The 23,867-nt window shown below is 35.0% G+C and overlaps 2 protein-coding genes across 2 annotated transcripts; both read right to left on the bottom strand.

Annotated features, from left to right (window-relative positions):
- Positions 1 to 5,325: 5,325 nt before the first annotated feature.
- On the bottom strand, positions 5,326 to 15,348 carry LOC112525829 (epimerase family protein SDR39U1 homolog, chloroplastic). Its single transcript, XM_025136111.1, has 13 exons — positions 15,178 to 15,348; positions 15,025 to 15,096; positions 13,422 to 13,497; positions 11,803 to 11,862; positions 10,213 to 10,331; positions 9,269 to 9,313; positions 8,942 to 9,020; positions 8,329 to 8,390; positions 8,107 to 8,209; positions 7,700 to 7,760; positions 6,942 to 7,012; positions 6,374 to 6,513; positions 5,326 to 5,614 (listed from the first exon to the last, which is right to left on the bottom strand). Exons 1-13 carry the CDS (start codon positions 15,256 to 15,258, stop codon positions 5,498 to 5,500), a joined length of 1,086 nt encoding a protein of 361 aa, XP_024991879.1. The 5' UTR covers positions 15,259 to 15,348; the 3' UTR covers positions 5,326 to 5,497.
- Positions 15,349 to 17,604: 2,256 nt separating this feature from the next.
- Positions 17,605 to 21,777, bottom strand: LOC112525047 (3-hydroxy-3-methylglutaryl-coenzyme A reductase 3-like). The gene is made up of 5 exons (XM_025134987.1): positions 21,652 to 21,777; positions 21,526 to 21,567; positions 21,366 to 21,447; positions 18,725 to 19,388; positions 17,605 to 18,376 (listed from the first exon to the last, which is right to left on the bottom strand). Exons 1-5 carry the CDS (start codon positions 21,775 to 21,777, stop codon positions 17,605 to 17,607), a joined length of 1,686 nt encoding a protein of 561 aa, XP_024990755.1.
- Between the last annotated feature and the right edge of the window lie 2,090 nt (positions 21,778 to 23,867).

Genomic DNA, 23,867 nt, shown 5'->3' with positions numbered 1-23,867 from the left:
GGGTTTATGCCAATCTTGTTGCTGACCACCTTTAACGGGCAACCCATTGGAGTTTTCATCCCGCCCTTCACTGCTTTCATGTTGTAATGCGTTTCATTGTTGTTTTTCAAGATACAATACCTGAGATCCTTCGTTGTCCTTTTCACCTTCGCTATTTACATTACCGTCTCAACAAAATAACAATTTCTTTTCACCGAGACTGCTTGAAGGTTTCAACTGTGATACTGTTAATGAAACTATTTTAGTAAAATTGAACTATCTTTGTTCTCGGGATATCGCACCAAAAACTTGAGGCCCTCATCACTAGAGATGCACAACTGGGCCTTCCAAGCCTGTTTTCAATGAGCAAAAGAAGGGCCCGACTTTGAGGTTGAAAAGGGTCTGATCAGACTTTTTCAAATCAGGCTTTTTTAGGGATTTTTATTCTTTCTTGGATTTGAACCTGAGGCGTCCTGGTACTTTTGACCTTTGGAGCCAAGCTCAAACCAATCAGACACCACCCTTGTGGTTGATTTCTTTGTGTTTTAGTGATTTACCAAATACGATTTTTGATTGGAATAAAACTAATTTAAAAAAAAAAAAGAAACTTTACATAAAATATATTGTAAATGTTTAAAGAACATGTTTATTTGAAACACATTATAGTAATTTTTTTAACAAATGTTAACATTTTATGTACTAACCAAACTGAAACAAATCGTAAACACCCCTTAGTGGTTGAATAATTGAAAGCAGATGGTTTAGTCCTTCGGCATAGGACCTGACTTTATCGTTCATTTCACAATTGGTCCTAATCGTACACGGTCTTTCTAATAAAATCGTAATCGTTATAACTGGTTATGTAGCAGGTTCTTAAGACCCGGACATGATGCAGTACCTGAACAAAAATCGAACCCTAGGTTGCACCGAACTGAAGTAAGGTGGTTACCTGTGATTCGGTTCACGGTTACCTGAATTTATAAAAGAATATCTTTAAAATATAAAAATGGTACGGAAATATTATATTTAAAACAATTACATGACAAATAAATAAAAATAATCAAAGCCCGTTACAAATTAAAATAAGTTTAATTGTTTAAAAACATCCATTATACGGTTAATGTCTACTATTTCATGCTTTCATAATTCGTACCACCGAATTTATTCATACACTGAAATGATTAACACGAAAACGTAAAAAAATTACTTATTTAACTTTGAGTTAATAAATATATAAATCTTTAATGTTAAATATTCTATATTATATATACATTATATCCAGTTTGGCACCCACGGGTATCTAAAATTCAAAACCGAAACCGGCCCATGAATATCAGGTTTTTTTGCTTTTTTCTTTCTTTCCGTATCTTTTGGTTATCCGTTTTCTCAATTTTGGTTTTCCCATTTTTTTTAACACCCTTGTCAACCACACCATACCTTGGATATCGGTCTAAAATCAGCAAAGTTGTAAGAATTAAGGGTTGTTTACCAAATTTTTTATTAAGTCTTGTGTGGATAATTTTTTTTTTTGCGGATAAATTTGTCTGTCTGAATAAATGAGTGTTGCTGTTTACTTTTTTTTTAACTGAACCAACAGTCTGAATAACATAAATGACCGATCTACCTCCAATATTAATTATTTGAACATCAAAACAAAAAAAATCATAAAGAGGTTGACGATGGGGTGTCTCATTTGGGAATGAGACGATGTTTTAAATAAGGGGTAGATGTGTCATTTTTGTGACTGAATAGGGGCAACACATCATTTCTATCTGTGCAATTAAGCCATGTTCTGTGCGAATAAGCCGTAAGTAAACAACCCAAATGAGTTGTGCAAATAAGCCAGAAAGACCAATAAGCCTAATTAAACCGCAAGTAAACAACCCTTATTGATGGATAAAAACCGGTTATGACAATTACCAATTTAAAAAAAATGTGTAAATGGTAAGGATTGGTTTAACCGGCTTGTTGACCAATGAGCGTCACGTTTTCTTTAAATTTCTAGCTCTGCACATATGCATCAATCGCTTGCGTATCACGTGCTTACGGTTGTTGTTGGATATTTCAATGTGTTTTTTCTCTTCCAACATCATGCGATTGTGGGAGTCTCAGTCCGTCGCTTAGCATGTTAAATGTGAGAATTGAAACAGGGTCTTCGAAATTTTGGGGCTCAAATTTACATGTTGGATCTTTTTATCGACATATGTAAAATTATAGCAGAAATTATTTAGGTTCAAACCATTAATTATTTGGTTTTAGGTTCAAATCATTAATGATTTAGGTTTAGTTTCAGATTGTTAATTGTTTTAGGTTTAGTCCATTTTTATTTTTAACATATATTTTTTGTCATCTCATTTATGCAATGTAATCAAAAGTTTTGGATGTAGCATGACCTCCAAAAAGATTGGAACGTCTCTGGGGAGGCTATTCGTCATTTGGTAGCCATTTTGTTTCAAATATCTTATTCCAAGTAATTTGAATTTTAAGTCGGGTAAACGTTTACCAAGTCACATTACCTTATCAGATAAATATGGTAAGAACCAAGAATTTTATCTGGTAAGTAACAGCGAAGTCATGAATCGAGAGTCTTACCCTGTAAGTGATGACGACAATTCTTACCGGGTAAGTTGTTACATACAATGTCGTTTTAGTAGACTAAAATCTTACCCAGTAAATAAACGATAACATTGAATTTTACAATTAAATGTTTATCGGATAAATGTTCAGGTAAACGACCCCTAAAAGACTTTTGACATTCTAGATTTTATTTTAATGTTGGTTGAACCGTTTTTCGCAAATAAGCATCGAACCGATTGTAGGTCAACCGTATCTTGTTTCATTTCAATGACGAGATGTGCTACATATTGTACTCATTTTCCTCGATTCGATTTTATCATATCTACGTATGAAATTCATTATAGGTGGATACGTACCCTTCCTATACATTTTTTTCTTTATTATATTTAGTGATAAATTAAAAAAAATTATACTATTCAGGACGAACCTACCTTGACGGGATTGAGGTCCTGTGCAACCACTCAACCTTAATTTGTAAGTAGGAATTTTTTTTGGTTACGTAAGGTGCACCCGCTAAAGTTTGGGGTGTGCTACGAGATATTAGTGTCTTTGAAGGTTAAAGGTGCACATATGCTGAAATCAATAAAAAGAAATCGAAAAATTCTCTCGAAAAAAACCAAAAAAATCTCTCGAAATCAATCAAAAACTTAAAAAATCCCTCGAAATCAACCAAAAAACTTTAAAAAAACCCCCCAAAGATGGAATTCGATTAAAAACACATCGATCAACTTTATGGACATTTAAAGGTGCATCCGCTCAGTAAAATTTTTTGGGTCCGCCACTGATACTATTCAAAGTACAAGTAAACAGACCAACCTAGTAAATTCGTCAAGGGGTAGAATATATATATATATATATATATATATGGGGAATTTATAAAAATAACCGGTTTATACAACCCTTTGCCACGAAATAACCACATTTTAGAGGTTTTACCGGAATGACCACACGGATCGCCCCCGGGGGTGATCCGTACACTATGGGGGCGATCCCCCCTTAAGTCTTAAAAAAAATTTACTGTTTATTCCTTGTTGACCGTGCGTTTGACCTCGGAAGGTACTCTAAAACACCATTTATATCTTGGAATAAACCGCCACTTCGAAGATACACACRAACATTATCACTTTGACGTGATTTCATGTTTTGTGATGGTTGATTGTGTTTAGTGGGTTAAAGGTTGTGATGGTTTATTGTGTTTAATGGGTTAAGGGTTGTGAGAGTAAAATATATGAGAAGAGAAATGGAAGGAAAGGTGTGAAAAATTATGAAGTAGGAAGTTGGTATTTATAGTGAAATTAGTATTAGAAAAAAAATCAATTTTTTTTACTCGGATCGCCCCCCATACAGTACGGATCGCCCCGGGGGCGAGGTCAAAACACGGTCAACGATGAATGAACAGTAATCTCGACTTTTGAGAGTAATTTTTTTTTAAGACTTAAGGGGGGTTCGCCCCCATAGTGTACGGATCGCCCCCGTATGGTCATTCTGGTAAAACCTCTAAAATGTGGTTATTTTATGGCAAAGGGTTGTGTAAACCGGTTATTTTTATAAATTTCCATATATATATATATATATATATATATAAGATCATTTTCATGAAAACCTTTGTCTTATAAAATGAAAAAATAAAAATAAAAAAACGAGTATGTTACAGGTGAAAGTGTACATAAACAAGCAACATGTATGATAAAATCCATCAAATGCAATATTGACAATTACAAGTACAACAACAAAAGTCAAAACTAAGAGCATCGACACTACATGACCTATTAAAGACTTTTTACTTTTGCGAAATCATCTTTCCACTGAATCTATCTACCAAAAACCCATCTTTAAAAACGATCTCCAATGCAACCAACCTTTTTCAAAAGCTTTTTGTATTTAATAATTAATTTTTTTACACGTATATATAAATTGATCTGATGGTAATAACCGATTGTGGAAGTCTTAACCTTTTCATAGAAGTTTTTTAATTACCTTTTTCTGCAATGGTAAAAAGTTATTCCAATAACTTAGTGGAATATGGACGAGTTATTTATCATGAATGTTGTAACCTATTCATCATGAATGTATGATTCATGATAAATAACACGTCCATATTCATCATGAATGTGTGATTCATGATGAATAAAACGTCCACATTCGTCATAAATGTGTGATTCATGATGAATAACACGTCCATAACGTCATGAAAGTGTGATTCATGATGAATATTCATCCTGAAGGACACGTTTCGTGCATTCGACAGTTTTCAGGTTCCTAATCAATTTTAGGTTCCTAACGGAATTCCCTCTCCCATTAAAATCACCACTATTTTCTTGATACTTGATATACCTACCATTGGAGTTGCTCTAACAATGATCTATTCCAAACTCCCCACCTCAAATCATCCTTCAAAAGTGGAATGTAACTTGTGAAGTTCTAAAAGAGAGAACTCGACCAACGATTGTATTTGATACGATGGTTTATCGACACATAGTAAATGATCCAAAAATACATTAACGTCCATGTAAATAACACGACAAGGAACATGTTATGATGAGAGATTCGCCATACGATTACTTGTAGTAGCATCATGTCAACAAGATTACCGACACAATTTGCACTTTATTGGTACAACCACCTTTCTTGAGGTCAAAAGTTCAAACCTCAGTGTCCGGAAAGAGTTTTGTAACGAGGATCATAATCTTGTTACATCACATCCGACTTATCTTTCGGAAAAAATTGCAACATCTTTATGTTTTCCTCTGGAACAAACGTAACTTTTCTAATCCAAATAAATATACAAAAAGAACCCTTCAATTATACGGACAAAGATGCTGCGTATTGTGCGTATTTACTGTTAAACCTCTTTTTGTTTTATCAGGTTTTCTCACCACGCAAGAAGATGGAGTAGCATTGGCACCGAAACAATAAAAAATGTGGTGATGATATATCGATCTCAAACTACAACTTTTTGGGCTAAAATGGCTTTCAACGCTTCTTTGATAAACGGATATTTGTATGAGAACCCCAACTCTTTGGCCCTAACAGGAACCACCCTTTGTCCTTCCAAAACCTGTTCAAAACCCCGTTGAAAACTATTAGAATATATGAAACTCGATAGATTACTTTCCAAAAAGGTCATTGACGAGTGGAGAGTAGTTCCAACGTATAGAAAATGGACAACATGCGATCTTCGACGGAGGCTAGATGAGCACATATTGTCGTAGAGTGTTGAGTCCCTAGATTGGTAGACTTTTCAGCTCTGATACCATGTGAGAATATGTGAAACCCTATTAGGTTACTCTCCAAAGAAGCCCTTGAGAGAATGGAGGTTCCAACATTATTGTGGACAACACGCCGGCTTCAATAGAGGCTAAACGAGCACAAATTGTCCTAGAGTGTTGAGTCTCTAGGGTGGTAAATTTTGGCTTTGATACCATGTGAGAATATGTGCAACCCCATTAAATTACTCTCAAAAAGAGCCATTGAGAGAGACAGTGAGAGGAGGTTCCAACGTATATTCTGGACAACATGCCCCCTTCAACAGAGGCTAGACAAGCACAAATTATCCCAGAGTGTCGAGTCCTTAGATTGGTAGATTTTGGGTCTCATACCATGTGGAAATATGTGGTACCCATTAGATTACTCTCCAAAAGAGCCCGTGAGGAGAAAAGGGAGGTTCCGACATATATTGAGGAGATAAGATCCAAGTCTAGCCGATATGGACTCCAACATAAACATATCATAGGGTAGTTACAGGTGACTGTTTGGGTTGTACAGTACAACCTAGGAATGCATATCGTGGGGAAGAAGAATGTAGTGAAATGCTTACCACTATAGCACCTTCTCCAAGGACTGCTTTGAGAGCTAAGTCAGGCACTGGTAGCCATGAGGGTCGGCCCAAGGCGGATCCCAGGTGTTCGCACATCTCCGCTAGACGAACAGGGTTTGGTGCGGTTCCGTTGATAACTCCTGACATTGTATTCGAGGTCAACACATTGATGATGATAAAAATCAAAGCCGAACCCACGTATTCCATATTTATTATGTCAATTTTTCATTAAAAAAAAACCACAGAAACAACTGCTCTACTTTTTGGGGTATTTGGGATAGAGTTCAGGACTGCGTACATCCCACCCCCATACCATAAAACAACCCACATTCTCCACATTTTATGAATATGATAAATATAATGTTTCATATTATTAAAAGAACCCGTTTGGTTAGCTATAAACCAGCTTATAAGCTAGTTTTTTGAAAAGCTACTTCAAGTAGCATTTTCCAATTATACCCCTTATACATTTCCAATTAAATTTTCAACATCTCCTTTTAGGTGGGTTTGTTTTGTCATATAGTTTATCAGCTAGTTAGCCAAACATAGTATTTGAGGGAATATTCACCTTTATAAGATGGATTTGATAATGCTTCACATAAAAGATTCACCAAGTCATCCACATGAATCCAGGAAAACCTACAACATTTCAAGACAGAAAAATGTTAAACCAAACTTCATTGTTTTTAATGCAATCATATTTTTGCATCTCTACCATCTTAGCTCTATGCAACATCAAGTTCTTTGATCAAGAAACCAAGATTTATAATTGCATAAAACATAATCAAAACAATTACTCACCCCATCCACAATGCAAAAAGTTCTAGAAATATGTAATTATTACACTTTTTAATTAATTAAAAAACAATTTTACTCTTAATAACACAGAGTAATGAATTTCTCCATCTCATACTTAAGGGTAGAATAAGAAAGTGTACACTTACTTTGGGACACCTATTTTGGGGAGGGGGGGAGTATACGATTAATTGTTTCCTTCGTCACATCGTCCCAAAATAAATATCCACAATGGAAGGGCACACAATATTAGGAAAGTATAATTATTACACTTTTTAATTAACAAAAAGACAATTTTACCCTTTAATTATAGAGAGAGAAATTTTCTCCATCTCACAATCAAGGGCAAAATGGGAAAGTAGACATTACTCTTGAAAGTGGACACTTATTTTGGGACAAACTAAAATAGTAATGTAGACACTTATTTGGGATGGAGGGAGTATAAATTTTATGAAAAGTGTGGAATCAAATCCTAATGCAATTTTAACCATCTAACAATACTCATGGATACACAGAAGTTAAATACCATACCATTGTTTTCCAGAGCCCAATGGTCCTCCAGCAAACATCATGAAGATGGGAATCATTTTAGCTGCAAAGTCCCAAGAACGAGTGTTTACGAATCAATCAACTCATCATATTCATAATGCATATCTTCATTACAGGCACAGGGTGTTCTTCCCCTCCTTGTTTTTTTCTTGAATTTGAATGGTTATTAACAAGGATGTTCTTTTTGGATTTATTCTCAAGAGTTCTTCAATGTGAACCGTGGAAAGTAAACCAAACAAAACAAACCAATATATCCCACCAGGAGGTAGGGCCTGGGGGTAAGATGTATGCAGACGTTACCTCTGTCCCAAGAGACAGAGAGACTCGTTTCGAGAAGACCCCCGGCTTGCAAAAAGCAAACAGAAAGTGATTCACATCATGTAACAAACCTAAAGCACCACCATCTTTGCCGAGAACCACGCCGATACGAATAAGGGAGAGCCTAACATCCTTATCAACTCCAAGTGCTGTACCTTCCCATTCTCTGCAAACCTGATGATACATAACATCTAGTTACTAACTACTTAGGTAAACAATCACTACTAGTACAAATCCATTAGAACCCGTCAATTTTTTGCTAACATCCGAATTAAAAGGGTCCCTTTTTTAACCTCAGCTAGATAATCATTCCCAGAAGGGCTTCGTTCATCAAACACTTGAGTTTCACTAGTACCTGAGTCAAAAAAATAATTAAACATGAATAATGCACAACAGCTTATTCCCACTCATTAACCTCATTTTTTACTCCCTTAGTCCCAAAATAAATGTTCAGAATGAAAAAGGCAAGAGTCTTAGAAACGTATAATATTACGCTTATTAATTGATAAATGACAATTTTACCCTTAATAATAGAGGGAGTAATGAATTTCTCCATCTCATAATTACGGGTAGAATTGGAAAGTAGGCACATATGTTTGAAAGTAGGCACTTATTTTGGGACACATTATAATAGAAATGCAAACACCTATTTTGGGACGGAGGAAGTAACATGGTAACACATGCACAAGCACACGCACACACACACCACACTGACTTTGACAAAAATAGTAACTTCTTTATATTCAAGCAAAAATGCTCAAGTCTAATAAATTATACAACAGTTCATTAAGAAAGCAAGGGCAAGACATTATTCTTAGTTTGGATTTATAATTGGATGATGCCAGAAAAGCATACCAACTCTTTTACAAGATAAACTACAAAAAAAATATTCTATCAAGCCCTTACCGTAATAGCCCACTGCTGTTGCACTAACCAAAACTGTAGGTCTTGCATCACTTGGGGAGTTATTTATCAAGTCAACAACCTTCATGTCAGTGAAAAAATCGTCAAACAGAAGATGAAAATGTAATGCTCATTCGTTTACACCATCTTCCCCATTCTCCATTTTGTGGGTCCCATCTTCATCTCTCCTCGTATCATGGGACCCATAATCACATTCTCTCAGTATCAAATACATGGACCCACAAATTAAAAATGTTAAGTGGTCAACTCAAATCGAGATAACTCTTATTTCTTTTATGTGGACTTCTTTTATGTAAACCAAAATCTAACCTTTGAGGTGACTCTGATCCTGCTTTGCTTGATCTCTTTCTTGATCTGCAGTAGCACATAGTAAATTAATTGATGTACGGAAGCAAGTCTGACAATGTGTCAACTTACTACATTCCCATAGGCATATCGGACATTTTAAGACACTTTCTCTACAGGGAAAAGGCGAAACCATTTATATGTCATCACAAATGAAAAGAAAACTTTGCATTTAATCACATAAAAATTAATGAAATGATGTTTTACCAACTATAAGAAATGAAGGGTAACTTAAGAACATGAAATTACCTTAATGTTAATTTTGAGATACGACTATCATTGGGACAAAGAAAAAACATACAATGGGTCCTGTTCCCAGAAAGAGGGAGTAAATACGAATATATGGAGAAAAGAGGTCATGTTTAGCTTAAAACATAGTCAATTTTATGGAGATTGATTCATTATCTTTTATACAGAGTGTACTGAGTACCAAACTCCTTTGTACTTATAAGTAGGAATTATTGGCCATTGTACAAACAAAATATCTGAAAATAAATTCTATTTTTTCTCTATACACTTTCAACCCTAATGTTGTTTGTTCACCACATCAAACCCTCTCGAGGTAATTATAAACCTGACTTCCACGTGACAAAAGGAAGTTAGTTTCTAAAAGTCATGTGGTAGCTGACTATGGTCTGCTGTTCAAACTATCAACAATGTGAGCTTTTAAACCATTAAACTTTGACCACCAACTACCAAAACAATATCTTTTGTGAATAACTTCCGACTTTCAAATAGATATTATGATGGAACTATATGATAAATTATTACAAATTGCTCACCAACTTGACCAAAATGAATATGTGCACCTGTGAAGCAGCAACCATGTCTAAAAGCCACAAATGATGTTGATGGTGGCCCACTATAAAGACATCAGAAATCAAAATATAACTAAGCAGTTTACATACCTCCGGGGACCATCTTGTACTAATAGGCAACCCAGCCAAGTTTACAACACCAGTTGACCCTTGAATGCAATCTTTCCACTGGGGTTCCTCGGCAATTACAATGCCTGGAAAATCCTTGACTACAAGCAATAAAAGAGGATGAAGTCAGGGAAGATTTCTAGGAATGAACAAGAAACAATGTGATATTGTAATTTCCCACAAAAGATATGAGTAATTGACTTATTCACCTTGTCTTTGCACTAGCTTTGAGAACAACAATCGTACACCCCCCAAAGAACATAGTACTCGAAGAAAGTGAACTTTTTTGGACAGCTTTTTATCTTGAGTTAATGCATTTAAATCAACTTCCATAACATCGTCGCTGGCACTTGATTTCAAAGTTTTTTATGTACTTGCAAAAAGATAAGAAAAGACCCCCGAAAGAACATAGTACTTCAAGAAAGTGAACTTTTTTGGACAGCTTTTTATCTTGAGTTAATGCATTTAAATCAACTTCCATAACTTTGGACAGCTTTTTATCTTGAGTTAATGCATTTAAATCTACTTCCATAACATCGTCGCTGGCACTTGATTTCGAAGTTATATTGTACTTGCAAAAAGATAAGAAAAGAAACCTACTGGATATGAACGCACACTGATGCTCATTTTTATTAAGAAAACCCAATTTACTCTTTATTATTATTAAATATATTTTAGATATTCTTCTAATAATCAAATAATTCTATTAAAATATGTATCAAATACTTAAAATAGAAATTATGTTAAGAAAGAAAGAACAAATATGCTGAAAATGATTAAAGTACAAGTCATTACAAATATAGGTTTTGTCAAATGAAATTACTACCAAAACCTTAGTTGGCTTGTTTCATGTAACAATTCTTCATTTTCAAAGCATCTCCATTCTATTTTCTCTTTTTCAATTAGAATGCAATTCTAAAATTTAATAGAAAATATTAATTTTATAACATTCGAGTTCAGGATTGACTCACTTCTTAAATAGTTATATATATTGGAATAAAATTATTAGATTATCAGGAAATATCTCATTTTCTATCAAATAGATGTTCATTAACATGAAATGTTCTAAATTGTAAGAAATAGTTCCAACTTTTATGACTTGAAGTACAATGTAGAAAAAAGGTCAAAATTTATTATTTTGCAAGGCAAGTAATGCGGAATTTTTTTAAATTCTGGGTAAAATGTTGAATATTCTCAACAACAGAGTTTTGTTATGATTTTGCAAGTATAATGATCATCTTGAAACCAAGTGCCAAGTAGGATGGCTAGTGAACTCAAGCACCCATTTTTTTAATTGCCACATCAGCACAAAGTTAAAATACAAACTCCGTTTAAAATGTGTGACGTTCACTTTTTTCAAGTACAATAGAGAAATCAATGATACACAAGTGCATGCTATGTAGGAGAATGTAAAAGATTCTGAAACTAATGGACATGAAAATCAGTAGTCCAAAAAAGGGCAGAGTTACCGACTATTCATGCAAAGTTGAACTTTCCAGAATGAGTGGGATTTCATGAAAAGCTTTAACAGTTTCTTATAATACATAGCTCAAGTAATCATTACCTTCTTACCCGGAAAAATGGACTGCGCTTTAGATCTAGATCGAGTCAAGACACAGATACTATGGTTATCTGCAAATCCGGAGTCAATTAAGATTCAATTAGATTTATATCATGATTGAACATAGCTAAAATAAAAAATAAAAAAAAATTGGTGCATATTAAAAAGATGTTGAAACATGCCACACTGGTACACTGAAGGCATAAACAGCATATCAAAACTATTACAAGGTTATTATGTAAGAGCAATCGCAAACTCAGGAAATGTATTAACCCACTAAGCCTAATATAGATTATCTTATTCATAGCTTCATTGTAGTTCACAAGATATGTTCATTATGATGCTAATTTCACTTTTTTTTACTTCCAAACTCTGCAGGACCACTAACGATTAATATCTCATCATAGTATTTTGGGAACTCTCATATTTAGGGCTTAAGTTCAAGACCATTCAGACAATCAAACAGTTCTCGCTCACCAAAGCATTAATTCATTGTTGGGACTCATGGAGATTTCATTTGTAACAGAAACTACAACAAGATCCACAAGCTTTTAAAAGAGAAGATCTCTAAACATCTCCATATGTATGAGCACAGGAAAAAACCCACAACAAATGATGACACAACACACAAGGCAAGATGTTATATAGCCATAAATCATAATTGCCTACATGGAAATAATAGTTCATCAGTGGAATAACGTAAATCCAAAACAATCAAATCAATTAACAATAATTAGGGGCCATTTACCAAACGCTTACCCGGGTAAGTGCCTACCAAGTCACATTACCTTACCGGATGAATATGGTAAGGACCAAGAATCTTACCCAGTAAGAGCGAGGCAAGGACCAAGAGCCTTACCCGGTAAGTGAGGGCGACGACTCTTACCACGGTTAGTGCTTACCGGGTAAATTGTTGCATACGATGCCGTTTTTTGTTGACTAAAATCTTACCAGATACCAGGTAAGTGTTTGGTAAATGGCCCCTTAGTCTCTCTCACTAATTTGGTTGATTGGGTATTAACTAATGATCATTAATCATAGATAAAAGGAAAAAAATCAACCTTCAAGCCAGATTCTATTTGATTGAAGTGATGCTTCTAAAGATGCTGAAGCTAGCACAACTATTTGAGAATCGTATCACAAACTTAGAGGGTGTTTAATTTTGGCTTAATAAGCTTAATGGGTTTTTAGCTTGATTGATTAAGCTATATTAAAATGTTTGATTTTGACTTACTACTAACAGTTGGGCTTAACTTGGTCAGCCGACCTGCCCTATCTTTTTGTAACAATGCCACACATTTTCAGGCTTCCATCACTAAGATCTCATTCCATTGGGCAAAAGTCATAATTCTATGTGGGAGAAGTTGTAGAAAATGGTGTATATTTTGAACCATTTCCCCTCTTAAAATGTAAAATACTTGACATGTAATCAATTAGAAAGAGATTTGTTTGGAACTTTCCTTTTCTTTATTAAGTGTATGAATAGATGGCCATATGTATATAACATAAAAGAAAACATCAGTTAAATACTTAAACTGATCCATTAAAACATTGCATCCTATGACAGATTAGATACATAGTGGATAACAAACTTGATCGTTACGAGAGTAGCTTGATGGAATATTTATACCTTCATGGAGCCTTTGCACCAATCTTTGCCCTATAAAACCTGTAGCCCCTGTTATAGATACTGTCATCTGGTTTCCCTGACAAACACCAGTGTAGATGAGTTTTCCACCATCAAAAACCAAGTTTGTGTCAAAATAGCTGGCCATGGTTTTATATAATTATGGCTGGTTTTTTATTTAATCAGGGCAATATACAGGGGGCGGAACTAGGAATCGAAGTTAGGGGGTCCGCCCTTTCGGGGTTATACTTTGTTGTAAAATAACAATAATAGATATTGTATACGAACAACTTAATAAAGGCTCATGATTTGGAAGAGCAACGAACAAAGAAGGAATAAAAGAAATTACAGTTAACATTTCAAAACGAATTACAACATCCCAAGTCCGAACATCAACATTCACAAAATCACATTCAATTAACCAATAAACAAAACAAATAATTAATAAACAACATCATTACATCAATTGATTATTGATAAATAAATAAATGAATAATAAAGTTGGGGGATGGGGGTGGGTGAGAAGTCTGTTGTGGTCTACTTCATTTTCTTTAAAGGCATTTGGCCAGCAATTTTTTTGTTTTTTTTTGTTTTGGGGGGAGGGGGTCAGCCTCCCCCCTACTCCCTTCAGCCCCAAACTTTATTTATTTTCAAGCCTCACATGATTGTCATTGAATGTAACTAAATGTGAAATTATCGCAACCAAAAACCCTTCCTGCTTATGAATAAACCCCTTATAATTTGAGTAGCCCAACCAGTGGTGACACTGCTGAGGACTGAATGGCAATTTATTTTCCATTAAGGCCGGCATTTCTTCTCTTATAACTTAACTAATTAAGCTCATATGACGGTACAACTCTATGAAAGATATGTCAAGAGAATGAAAACTAAATCAAGATGCGCAATTTTCCCTTTCTTTGGCTTAGGTAGACACATCAATAAAAAGCTTTTTCACATGCAAGGGGATGGGTCACATATTTGTCTTCTATGTCAAAATCTAGTATTTCCCGAAATCAATGTAGAAATAAATAAGGTTACCAACTTACACCAATTCAAATAAGAGATACTCCATCCATGGCACAAAAAGGTATTGTAATGTTTGACAAGATACATAGCACATGATAAAGTTTCAATTCCAAGTAAAATCTATAAAATAGCACTCCATAATGAAAGGGTAATCTTGTGGACAAACATCAATACGAGTAATATTTTGCAAGGATTATTGTGGGTGAAAGATTCCTTTAGCTTGAAATTTTGCAGAAAAGGGAAAACATCATTTGCATAACAAGAACTTTCTGCGATTTTATGCAAGAAACTTCTGAAAAAGTTAAGAATCCACAACCATTAAACCTGCAAATGATATTTCAGTGTCAACATATAGCTCCATACTTTTGAAAGAGGGAGTATAACATAATTGTTTGTCCACTCATCTATCTAATACTTTTAATTTTAGAGGACTTGGTGCATTAACAATTCAATCAACCACTTCAATTGAAGCATCATCTCCTTCGATTCTCTTCAGAACACTTGAAAATCGACGCATTTTTTTAATACATTCGTTTCATGAACATTTGGGAGGAAATTAAAGAAACAAAACTGAACTCACCTTAAGAGATTGAGAAGAGCCATTGACGTCGGTTTTAACACACCAAACCCTAACTCTTCTGAATCCACACACCTGAAAAACAAACGAATTAACCCTAACACATCAATTTCAACAACGTAAAACACAAATCGCAATAACTAAAGAAGACGGTACCGAAGTAGGTTGATGAGAAGAGTGAAGAGATGGAGAAATTGAGCTAATCGAAGCCAAAGCAGAAGCTCCATAGACCTCCATTGTATTTGAAAAGTGTAATTACGACAAATATTTGGAATAGAGTGGGAAGAAGCTGATGTTTTGGAGGTGGAGGTGGAGGTGGTGGTGGTTGTGGACAACAATGGTGGATGAATCATCGTGTTTGCATTTGAACCACATTAGACATATTCTTCATATCTTATTGTGGTACCCACTATTGATCTAACTACGAATCATCTTACGAACGCCGGTTTAATTTCGAATCATCACTTTGTACGGTTATTTTATAAATTAATTAATATATAAAATTAAAGATTAATATAGTAAATTAGTAAGATCGATTAGAAAAATAATTACCGAGTTTATAAACCCATATAAAGTTGAAGGGTTGGAGTGAGGTACATGCAGGATCTAAAACCTTTCTGATATTGTTGTTTTAAATTTCAGTTACTTCAAGAGAAAGAAGAATTTTGAGTTTGAATTTAGGTTCAAAATAGAAAACAAACAAAGTGTCAAATAATTTTGGAAAGACCAAACATACTTTTATGTAAATATGGTTTATTTAAATCTGAAACTTTAATCAAACAAATGGTATGTTTTAAAGATTTGTACATTATGCATAATAGTTTGTACTTAAGAGATTTTTGAATCTCTTGCATAAATTGATAGTACTTTATACTTTCAAACTTGTAATTAAGACTTTTGGTCTAAATGCTTATCAATGTAGTATAGATAAGAAGAAGAAAGCGGCTCAATGTGGAAATTTTAGAAGTATGTAAAGAGAAAGCAAGTTTGACCCAATTAGGATTTGGTGTTGCATAAACAACTTGTACATTATGCAAAACATTTTGTAATTAAGAGATTTTTGAATTCTTGCATAAAATAATGGTACTCTATGCTTTAAAATTTGTACTTAAGATATAGGTCTAAATGCTTATTAATGTAGTATAGATTATTTAGTGGCTTTTATCAAATGTTTACTCGGGTAAACGCATCCAAATTATATTATCTTACCGGATGAATATGATACGTACCAAAAATCCTACCCGTTAAGAACGAAGACAAGGAGTAAGAGTCTTACTCGATAAGTGATGGCGGCCTTAGCACTTATCGAGTAGATTGTTATAATGCAATGTCGTTTTGGTGGATTAAAATCTTACTCAATAAGTAAACGATAGTATTGAATTTTACAAATAAGTATTTACTGAGTAAATGTTTAAATAAACGATCTCTTAACGTTGCATATTTCATAAAAAGTGAAAAAAAAAATTACATGCATCTAATTAGAAAAACCAAAATTTTCGTCAATTTCAAGGGGTTTCGGAATTAACGATTTAAAAAGTTAAAAAAAGATTTCATTTTAAAACTTGTAAGTGGACCCACTTCTCAATAGTTCTCGTCGATTCACCAAAACCCCCTTGAAAATGGTAAAAAATATGGTTTTTTTGGGTTGTTTAGGATTGCTTATAAAAATAATTTATTGACTTATTTTGATATGACATTATTAATAAATATTTTTGAATGTTTGGATAAACAACTTACCTGAGCCAAACCAGTAATAAGAAGTTTTTGAAGAAGTTAAATCGTTCTAACTTATAATATGTTAATAAACACTTTTGTAAAAAAACATAAGTTATTTTAAATAAGCAATTTCATACACCTCTTAAATGTAGGGTTTTTTTTTTTTAATTTTTATGACATATGGACTCATTTATAACACAATCAAAAATTCGCCAAAATGTTTTAGTGAAAATATCGGTCGTGTTTGAAAATACATAAAAAGATAGTTATTTTGTTAATTGTTTTATGTATTCCGATCATTTAGGTGATTTTCCCTAACTGGATTGTATACTACTGGTCCGATTTTTTATCGGACTCGAACTTTTTATAATTACAACGGGGTCGTGCATCGACTATGCAGGTTTCGGTTAAGTTTATCAACACCGTAACTTATCTCCATCACCATCACCATCACCATCTTCGACTTGGGGAAATTGTGAGTTTTATTTCTTATGGCCACATGGGTCTAGGGGAAAATGTAAAACGAGGGTGAAAATAGAAAATTTAAGTTAGTCAACAAAGGTTTTTGGTTTTTGGTTTTTGATCGGAGGTCTTTCCTCTAGTGCTTAAAGGTTGGATCCGCCCCTACATGAGATGGATTCGGTTTGAGTATTGAAGTTGGGTTATATAAATGGATAACTACATATTAAATGTCGAGATGCAAATTTGATTGGTACACGTGTAATAAACGTCCACGGCTCAAACAAAAATCATACGGTTTTTAGAATGTGTAATTATTAGAGTTTTATTCAACTAAATGACGAGACAAAGTAATTGCTCGATCTGCAGTTTGCGTAGCCTTTTATCGATCGAGATCGAGAAGGTTAATTAAGATTTGGCAGCTGTAACATCTTTGCTGTAGCGGTTGTATTTCATGTGGCTCTTGACGAGTTGCCCTGCCGTGAGTGCTGCCATGAGAGACAACTCTCCGGCTAGAACCGCGGCGGCGACCACCTTAGCCAACCGTCGTGCATTTGATCCAGCCGATTCTTTGTTTGCACCCTTAACTCCCAGCAAGTTAAGGCATGCCGCTTGTGAAGCCAACTGAGTTCCACCACCCACGGTCCCAACCTCGATTGACGGCATGGTTACCGACGCATGAAGGTCTTTGCCGTCGTTCACCGCTTCCATCATGGTGATGCAGTGGGAGCTTTCGATGTTCTGGGCCGGATCTTGGCCGGTGGCAAGGTACACCGCTGACACGATGTTACTGGCGTGGGCGTTGAACCCACCGAGAGCACCAGCCATGGCGGATCCGGCCAAGTTCTTGAGCATGTTCAACTCCACCAACGAAGCTATATCCGTCTTCAACACATTCTTTACGATTTCTTCATTTATGATTGCCTCGCAAACCACCGATTTGCCTCTTCCCTCTATCCAATTCACGGCCGCCGGTTTCTTATCGGAACAATAATTGCCGGAGATGCCAATGACGTCCATGTCGGGGAAGTCGGCCTTGAGATGATCCAAAACGTTTTGAACGCCTTTCGAAACCATGTTCATCCCCATTGCATCACCGGTGCTGCAAGTGAACCTTATGTATAGATTCTTCCCTGCAATTGAAGATCGGATATTCTGAAGCCTCCCGAATCGGCTCGATCTTCAAATCATCGTATCCGACCGAAATTAATCAACTCATACTAGTAGAAGTTGCAAAAACATATCAGCGCTACACAAATCGGGTAAGCTCTAACTAGGTAAGCGTGCAGTCTTGGTCAACACTAATCACTAATCAAGTAAGAGTCCCTCCCTGAACTTGCCAGATCAGCATCGTGGACGGGTCCAAAATGCGGAACGAGATGCTGATGTGGTAAGCTAAGGAATGGTCTCTTGCTCGGTCAGTTATTACTGTCGAACCCGACCGTACTCTTACCCAGTCAATGCTTACATAGCTTGTGTTGGTAAACAAGCCCCTAGTATAGTTATCTAGAAACTAGAAGTATCTTACTTGTTAAAAACCGAGGCAAGAGTCTCGAAGTTTCGTGGTTCCTCCAAGAAGAACTTCAAATCGGCCGCCCTTCTGGCGGTGCCGAACCTGACCACCGGCGCTCGAGTCATGCCATCCTTGAGTAAGATGCTGGTGGCTCCACCGGAGGTGTAAGTGGCCTTACAACCCCGGTTCGTGCTAGCCACAAGACACCCTTCAGTGGTCGCCATCGGAACCCAAAACTCCTCTCCATCCAACAACATCGGGCCAACAATACCCACAGGTATTTGGATATAACCAACCGGCATTTCGCAACACTGTCCCAATATGGATTCGTAATCAAGCCCGTCTAGCGGCAAACCGTCAAGAGACTTGCCCGTTACCCTCTCCAAGGACACTCTTCTGATAAAAGCCGCACGCTTGCAGTCCCCAAGCTTCGATTCCAACGAGTAAGATGGCGTTTTACCGGAAATCACGGATTGTATCACGGCCTCATCCTCTTCCATTGGTGCAATTTCCTCATCCTTCTTTTCGACTTGTTTTATTGGCACACCGGATTTGCGATCAAGTGTAGCATTAATGTTTTCCTTAAAGACGGATACCGTACTCATGAAAGAAGTAAAGATTGCCCGCGATGATGGTGTCGGGTTGCGAGTAAATTTGCTGCCATCGTGAGCCCGTAGAACTGTTCGATGTAACAATCGAATTAAAGATTGCTCTACAATTAACACTTATACAAGACTAAGTAGATCTTAACTTGATTTTACCGATAGGCTACTTCAAGGTTCTAAACAATGTGAGGTGTGACAGATGACGGTGACGGTGAGATCAAGTCTTAAGTTTTAGGAGCACAATGGGGACTGTTTTTCAAGGCGTGACTTAAGTGGGCAAGTCAATCCCAACCGATATAAAGTTTCAAAATTTTATATGTTGTGCCTATTTTGATCTAACCTGCCAATCTTGAAACATAATGAGGTGTTCCTCAGTTTTTCATTTTTTTGCAATTTTCTGTAGACCTGACTCTATATATAGAGTGAGGATTAAACAAGAATGCTAAGTATTAAGTGAACATGAAAATGGTTAATTCACATGCAAAATCACATATGATTTTACATTAACGGCCAAAAAAAGGTGTGCGGGTGACTTTGGCCGCGTCTTCAGTTCGCGGGGTAAAGTCGCGTGAATCACATGTGATTTAGTACGTGATGTTAGTGTAAGATCACATATGATTCGACCGTTTACTTATTCTCTTAAATAGATATCGTAATTAATAAACTTTAATATTTTTTATAAATATTTAAATTATAATAAATAAAATTTTATGATTTATATAATACTAGATTGAAATATCCACATCATCCAGAGCCTATAGATTATGCTTTGTGGACCTTAATAAATAAATATACAAAAACGAGGCTGAAAATGTACGGGGAGGAGGCCTTCAACAAAATCTTATTTTATTTTGAGAAATAAAAAAATATTCTAATCTTTTATTTGGTTAATATTTATGGCTTTAATCGTAAAATATCGGATAATTTCTTGCATGTATATGCAGAAGATAGATAAGTAGTTTCATAACTTTTTATAAATAGGCTTTAAAGGGGTTCATATATGAACTCATGTGATATACATATGAACTATATGTTCATATGTGACACGTTAATTAGTTCATATGTGAATCGGTTAATTAGTTCATATGTAAATCACAAGTGTTCATATATGAATCAGTTAATCAATTCATATGTGAATTACTTAAAATGGTGCATGTGTGAATTACACGAGTTCACATATGAATATATAGTTCATATGTGAATCACATAGGTTCACATACGAACCTGTTTGCCGCCTATTTGTAAAAGTTACAAAACAATCCTTTCTATTTTTTGTATAGCCGCAATTTTTGACCGGTTAAAGTCATAATTATTCACCATTCAAAGCTGCAATTATTGATCAGCAAAACCAACATTGACCATATGAAGAACTAGAATTACTTTTTTACTTAAGATAACCTTTGCTACATACATACATACATACATATATATATATATATATAGTCAGGTTCAAACGAGAATGATAACTAAATAAGAAAACACAATAACAATCAAATCCCGTGATTTTACACGAAAATCACGTATAAAATCACATGTGATTTGCGTGACCTACAAACCGGTCCAAGTCGTCCACACACCCCTTCCGTTCCATAATCACATGGGATATCACTCGAACTCTAATATGATTTGTCCATTCCCGTAATTTTCTTATTTTAACACTGTTCTCGTTTGATACACACACAAGCCAAAATGGTTTCCGAAACTGAATTACCCACAAACGGTTCAAATAAGAAAGACAAAAAGGTTGAAAATGCAGAAACATGTGAATCGGTGGTAAAAGGAAACATAGATTCACGTATGCATATTCACATGAGAATAATTAATTCATAAAAAGGATAGTAACCAAACATAGGTTCACACACGCTTGATATTTTTCAGGTTTACCAATAATTCACATATGAATAGTATATTCTTATGTTTACAACAACGATCGTAAACCTTTTTGCCTTTTTATCGAAATATTTCCCTATATACATATAAGTTTCAAGTCATGTACGTCACTATAAAAGACTCATTAGATCCCAACTTCGATTTACCGATAGGCTACTTACCAACATAACGATCGTTGTGCTGCCACTTACCGTATTTTGCCTTACCGTCAACGATCATCCGACCGTTAGTATCTACATCATCCTGGACATCCGATAGAAATAATAAATTAAAAAATGGGGGGGGGGGGTAATGTATAACTAAAAAGTAAGATAAACGAACCGTATGCTTGTTTGCATGGAATCTCTCATGAACTACATCAACCTGCATGCATGTTTTACGACAAAAAACCGACCAAAATTAAATCAAACACACAAATGTAAACAAACGAAAAGGAGGGATACGTACATTGGAGTAAACGAGATGACGATGAAGAGCCCGACCGCGAGCGTTTCTGAGGGTGCGTCTACAAAGGGTTCTCACCCGCTCCTTTTGTACCACCCTCTTCGCGATATGAAATGCAACGTTACTCATCTTTTGATCTGTTTTAATCATACCAGCACTAATGTAACTGATATAATACAAGTGGTTCCATTTTCAAAAGAAATGATGTTTCAAATAGCAGCAGGATAACGACAGTAGCATATCAGCAGCATCCAAAGCAACAACAGTAGGCAGATACTGAATGTACTTGTTTGTTAGCATGGTATTGGTGTAGTAAGGGTGGTCCAATACCAAATTTAAATTTAAATTTAAATTTATTTTTGTATAAATTCTTTAATTTAAAATTTTATTATGTTTTGATGTAGTAATTTGTCCCAGTAACAAGGTTTAATGTTTATCTTGTATTTGAACCATTATAATAAAATTGGATCTGTAGGACGTCACCAATAAATAAGCGTCTTAATAGACCACTTTAGATGACGTAATTTCTAGGACCCAAAAATAAAATATTCTATCTAAAGATGTTGTAATAAGTTTATAGTACGAACCACAAGGGTGGTGCACGATTAGTTTGAGCTTGACTCCAAAGGTAAAAAGTACCCGGAGGTCCCATGTTCAAACCAAGGAGGAATAAAAATCCCCAGGGCGACTACCTGTGCGCGCAGGTTAATCAAAAAAAATTATAGGACGTTTTTGGTCGTCGTAACAAGTTTGCTAGAACACATTTACAAAAAAAAAAGGTCATATTAGCTATTTTATAGACACTGATGTCCTATAAAAATATGAGTTTATAGGACACTTTTATAAAATGGCTAATCTGACGTTTTATATTACAAGTGTTCTAAAAAACTTGTTAAAATACCCAAAAACATCCTAAAAACTCGTTAAGACGCCAAAAAACGTCATATAAATTTATTTCAACACCTTTAAATTGAACGCTTTATTACTTTGTTCTATAAATTATGTCTTATTAAGTGGTCTATTAAGATATTTATTTATTGGTAGCTTCCTATAAACCCGATTTCTTTTCGAAAGAGTGTCCGTCCGATAAATTATGTCTGTAGAAAATCAGCTCTGATAAACTCAGTAAATACAAACACCCAATTTTATTGTAGTCTAACATGTTTATAAATTAATTATTCACTAATGTGTTGGTGTTTAAACATGTAGCTTTAAAACTATGGAACTTGAAGTTGGGATTCTAAAAACAAGGGTAGAAGCTTTATAATATATATATATATATATATATATATATATATATATATATATATATGTGTGTGTGTGTGTGTGTGTGCGTGTGTGTGTGTATAGAGAGAGTGTGTGTTAGGTTAATACAAGATTAGTAACCAAATAAGATAATAAGAAAACGGTCGCAGGCCACGTCGCCTTCACACCCTTGTGTTGACCATTAGTATAAAATTGCATGTGATTTAACCGTTTTCATGTTCTCCTATTTGGTTACTTTACACCTCCCTTTATATATATGTGTGTGCGTATAGTCATATGTTATTTTGAGAAGTGGTAAATATTTGAGAAGTAAAATAATGATTCTAGGCCTTCATACGGTCAAGATCATATTTGACTCGTGACTGGTCAAAATTTATGACTATGCGAAAAATAGATGGGTAGTTTTGTAACTTTTATAAATAGACGCCAAACGGGTTTATATGTGAACCCGTGTGATTCATATATGAATTATATGTTCATGTGTAATTCAGATATGAACTATTTTAATTGACACACATATGAATCCGTGTGATTCATATATAAACTAATTAACTGATTCACATATTAATCATTGTGATTCACATATGAACATATAATTCATATATGAATCACACGGGTTCATATATGAACTTGTTTGTCTATTTGTAAAAGTTACGAAACGACCCCTCTATCTTTTGCATATCAATGCGAGGAATTACTCGGTGCTTTATAGTCAAAGTCGTAAATATTAACCAGATGAAGGTCTAAGATCACTTCTTTACTGATGAAGGTCTAAGATCACTTCTTTACTTCTCAAATACTTACACTTCTCAAATTAACCTTTCTATATATATATATATATGTGTGTGTGTGTGTGTGGGGGGGGGGTATATTTCTTTTACAACCTTGTGTATTTGTACAACCCTTGCAACCCAATTAATTGAGATATTTATAGAAATGATGAGAGTTCATTT

This window comes from Cynara cardunculus (assembly GCF_001531365.2).
Source record: "Cynara cardunculus var. scolymus isolate 2C chromosome LG 13, CcrdV1, whole genome shotgun sequence".
Lineage (NCBI taxonomy): Eukaryota > Viridiplantae > Streptophyta > Magnoliopsida > Asterales > Asteraceae > Cynara > Cynara cardunculus.
This window is presented reverse-complemented; position numbering and strand designations above follow the sequence as displayed.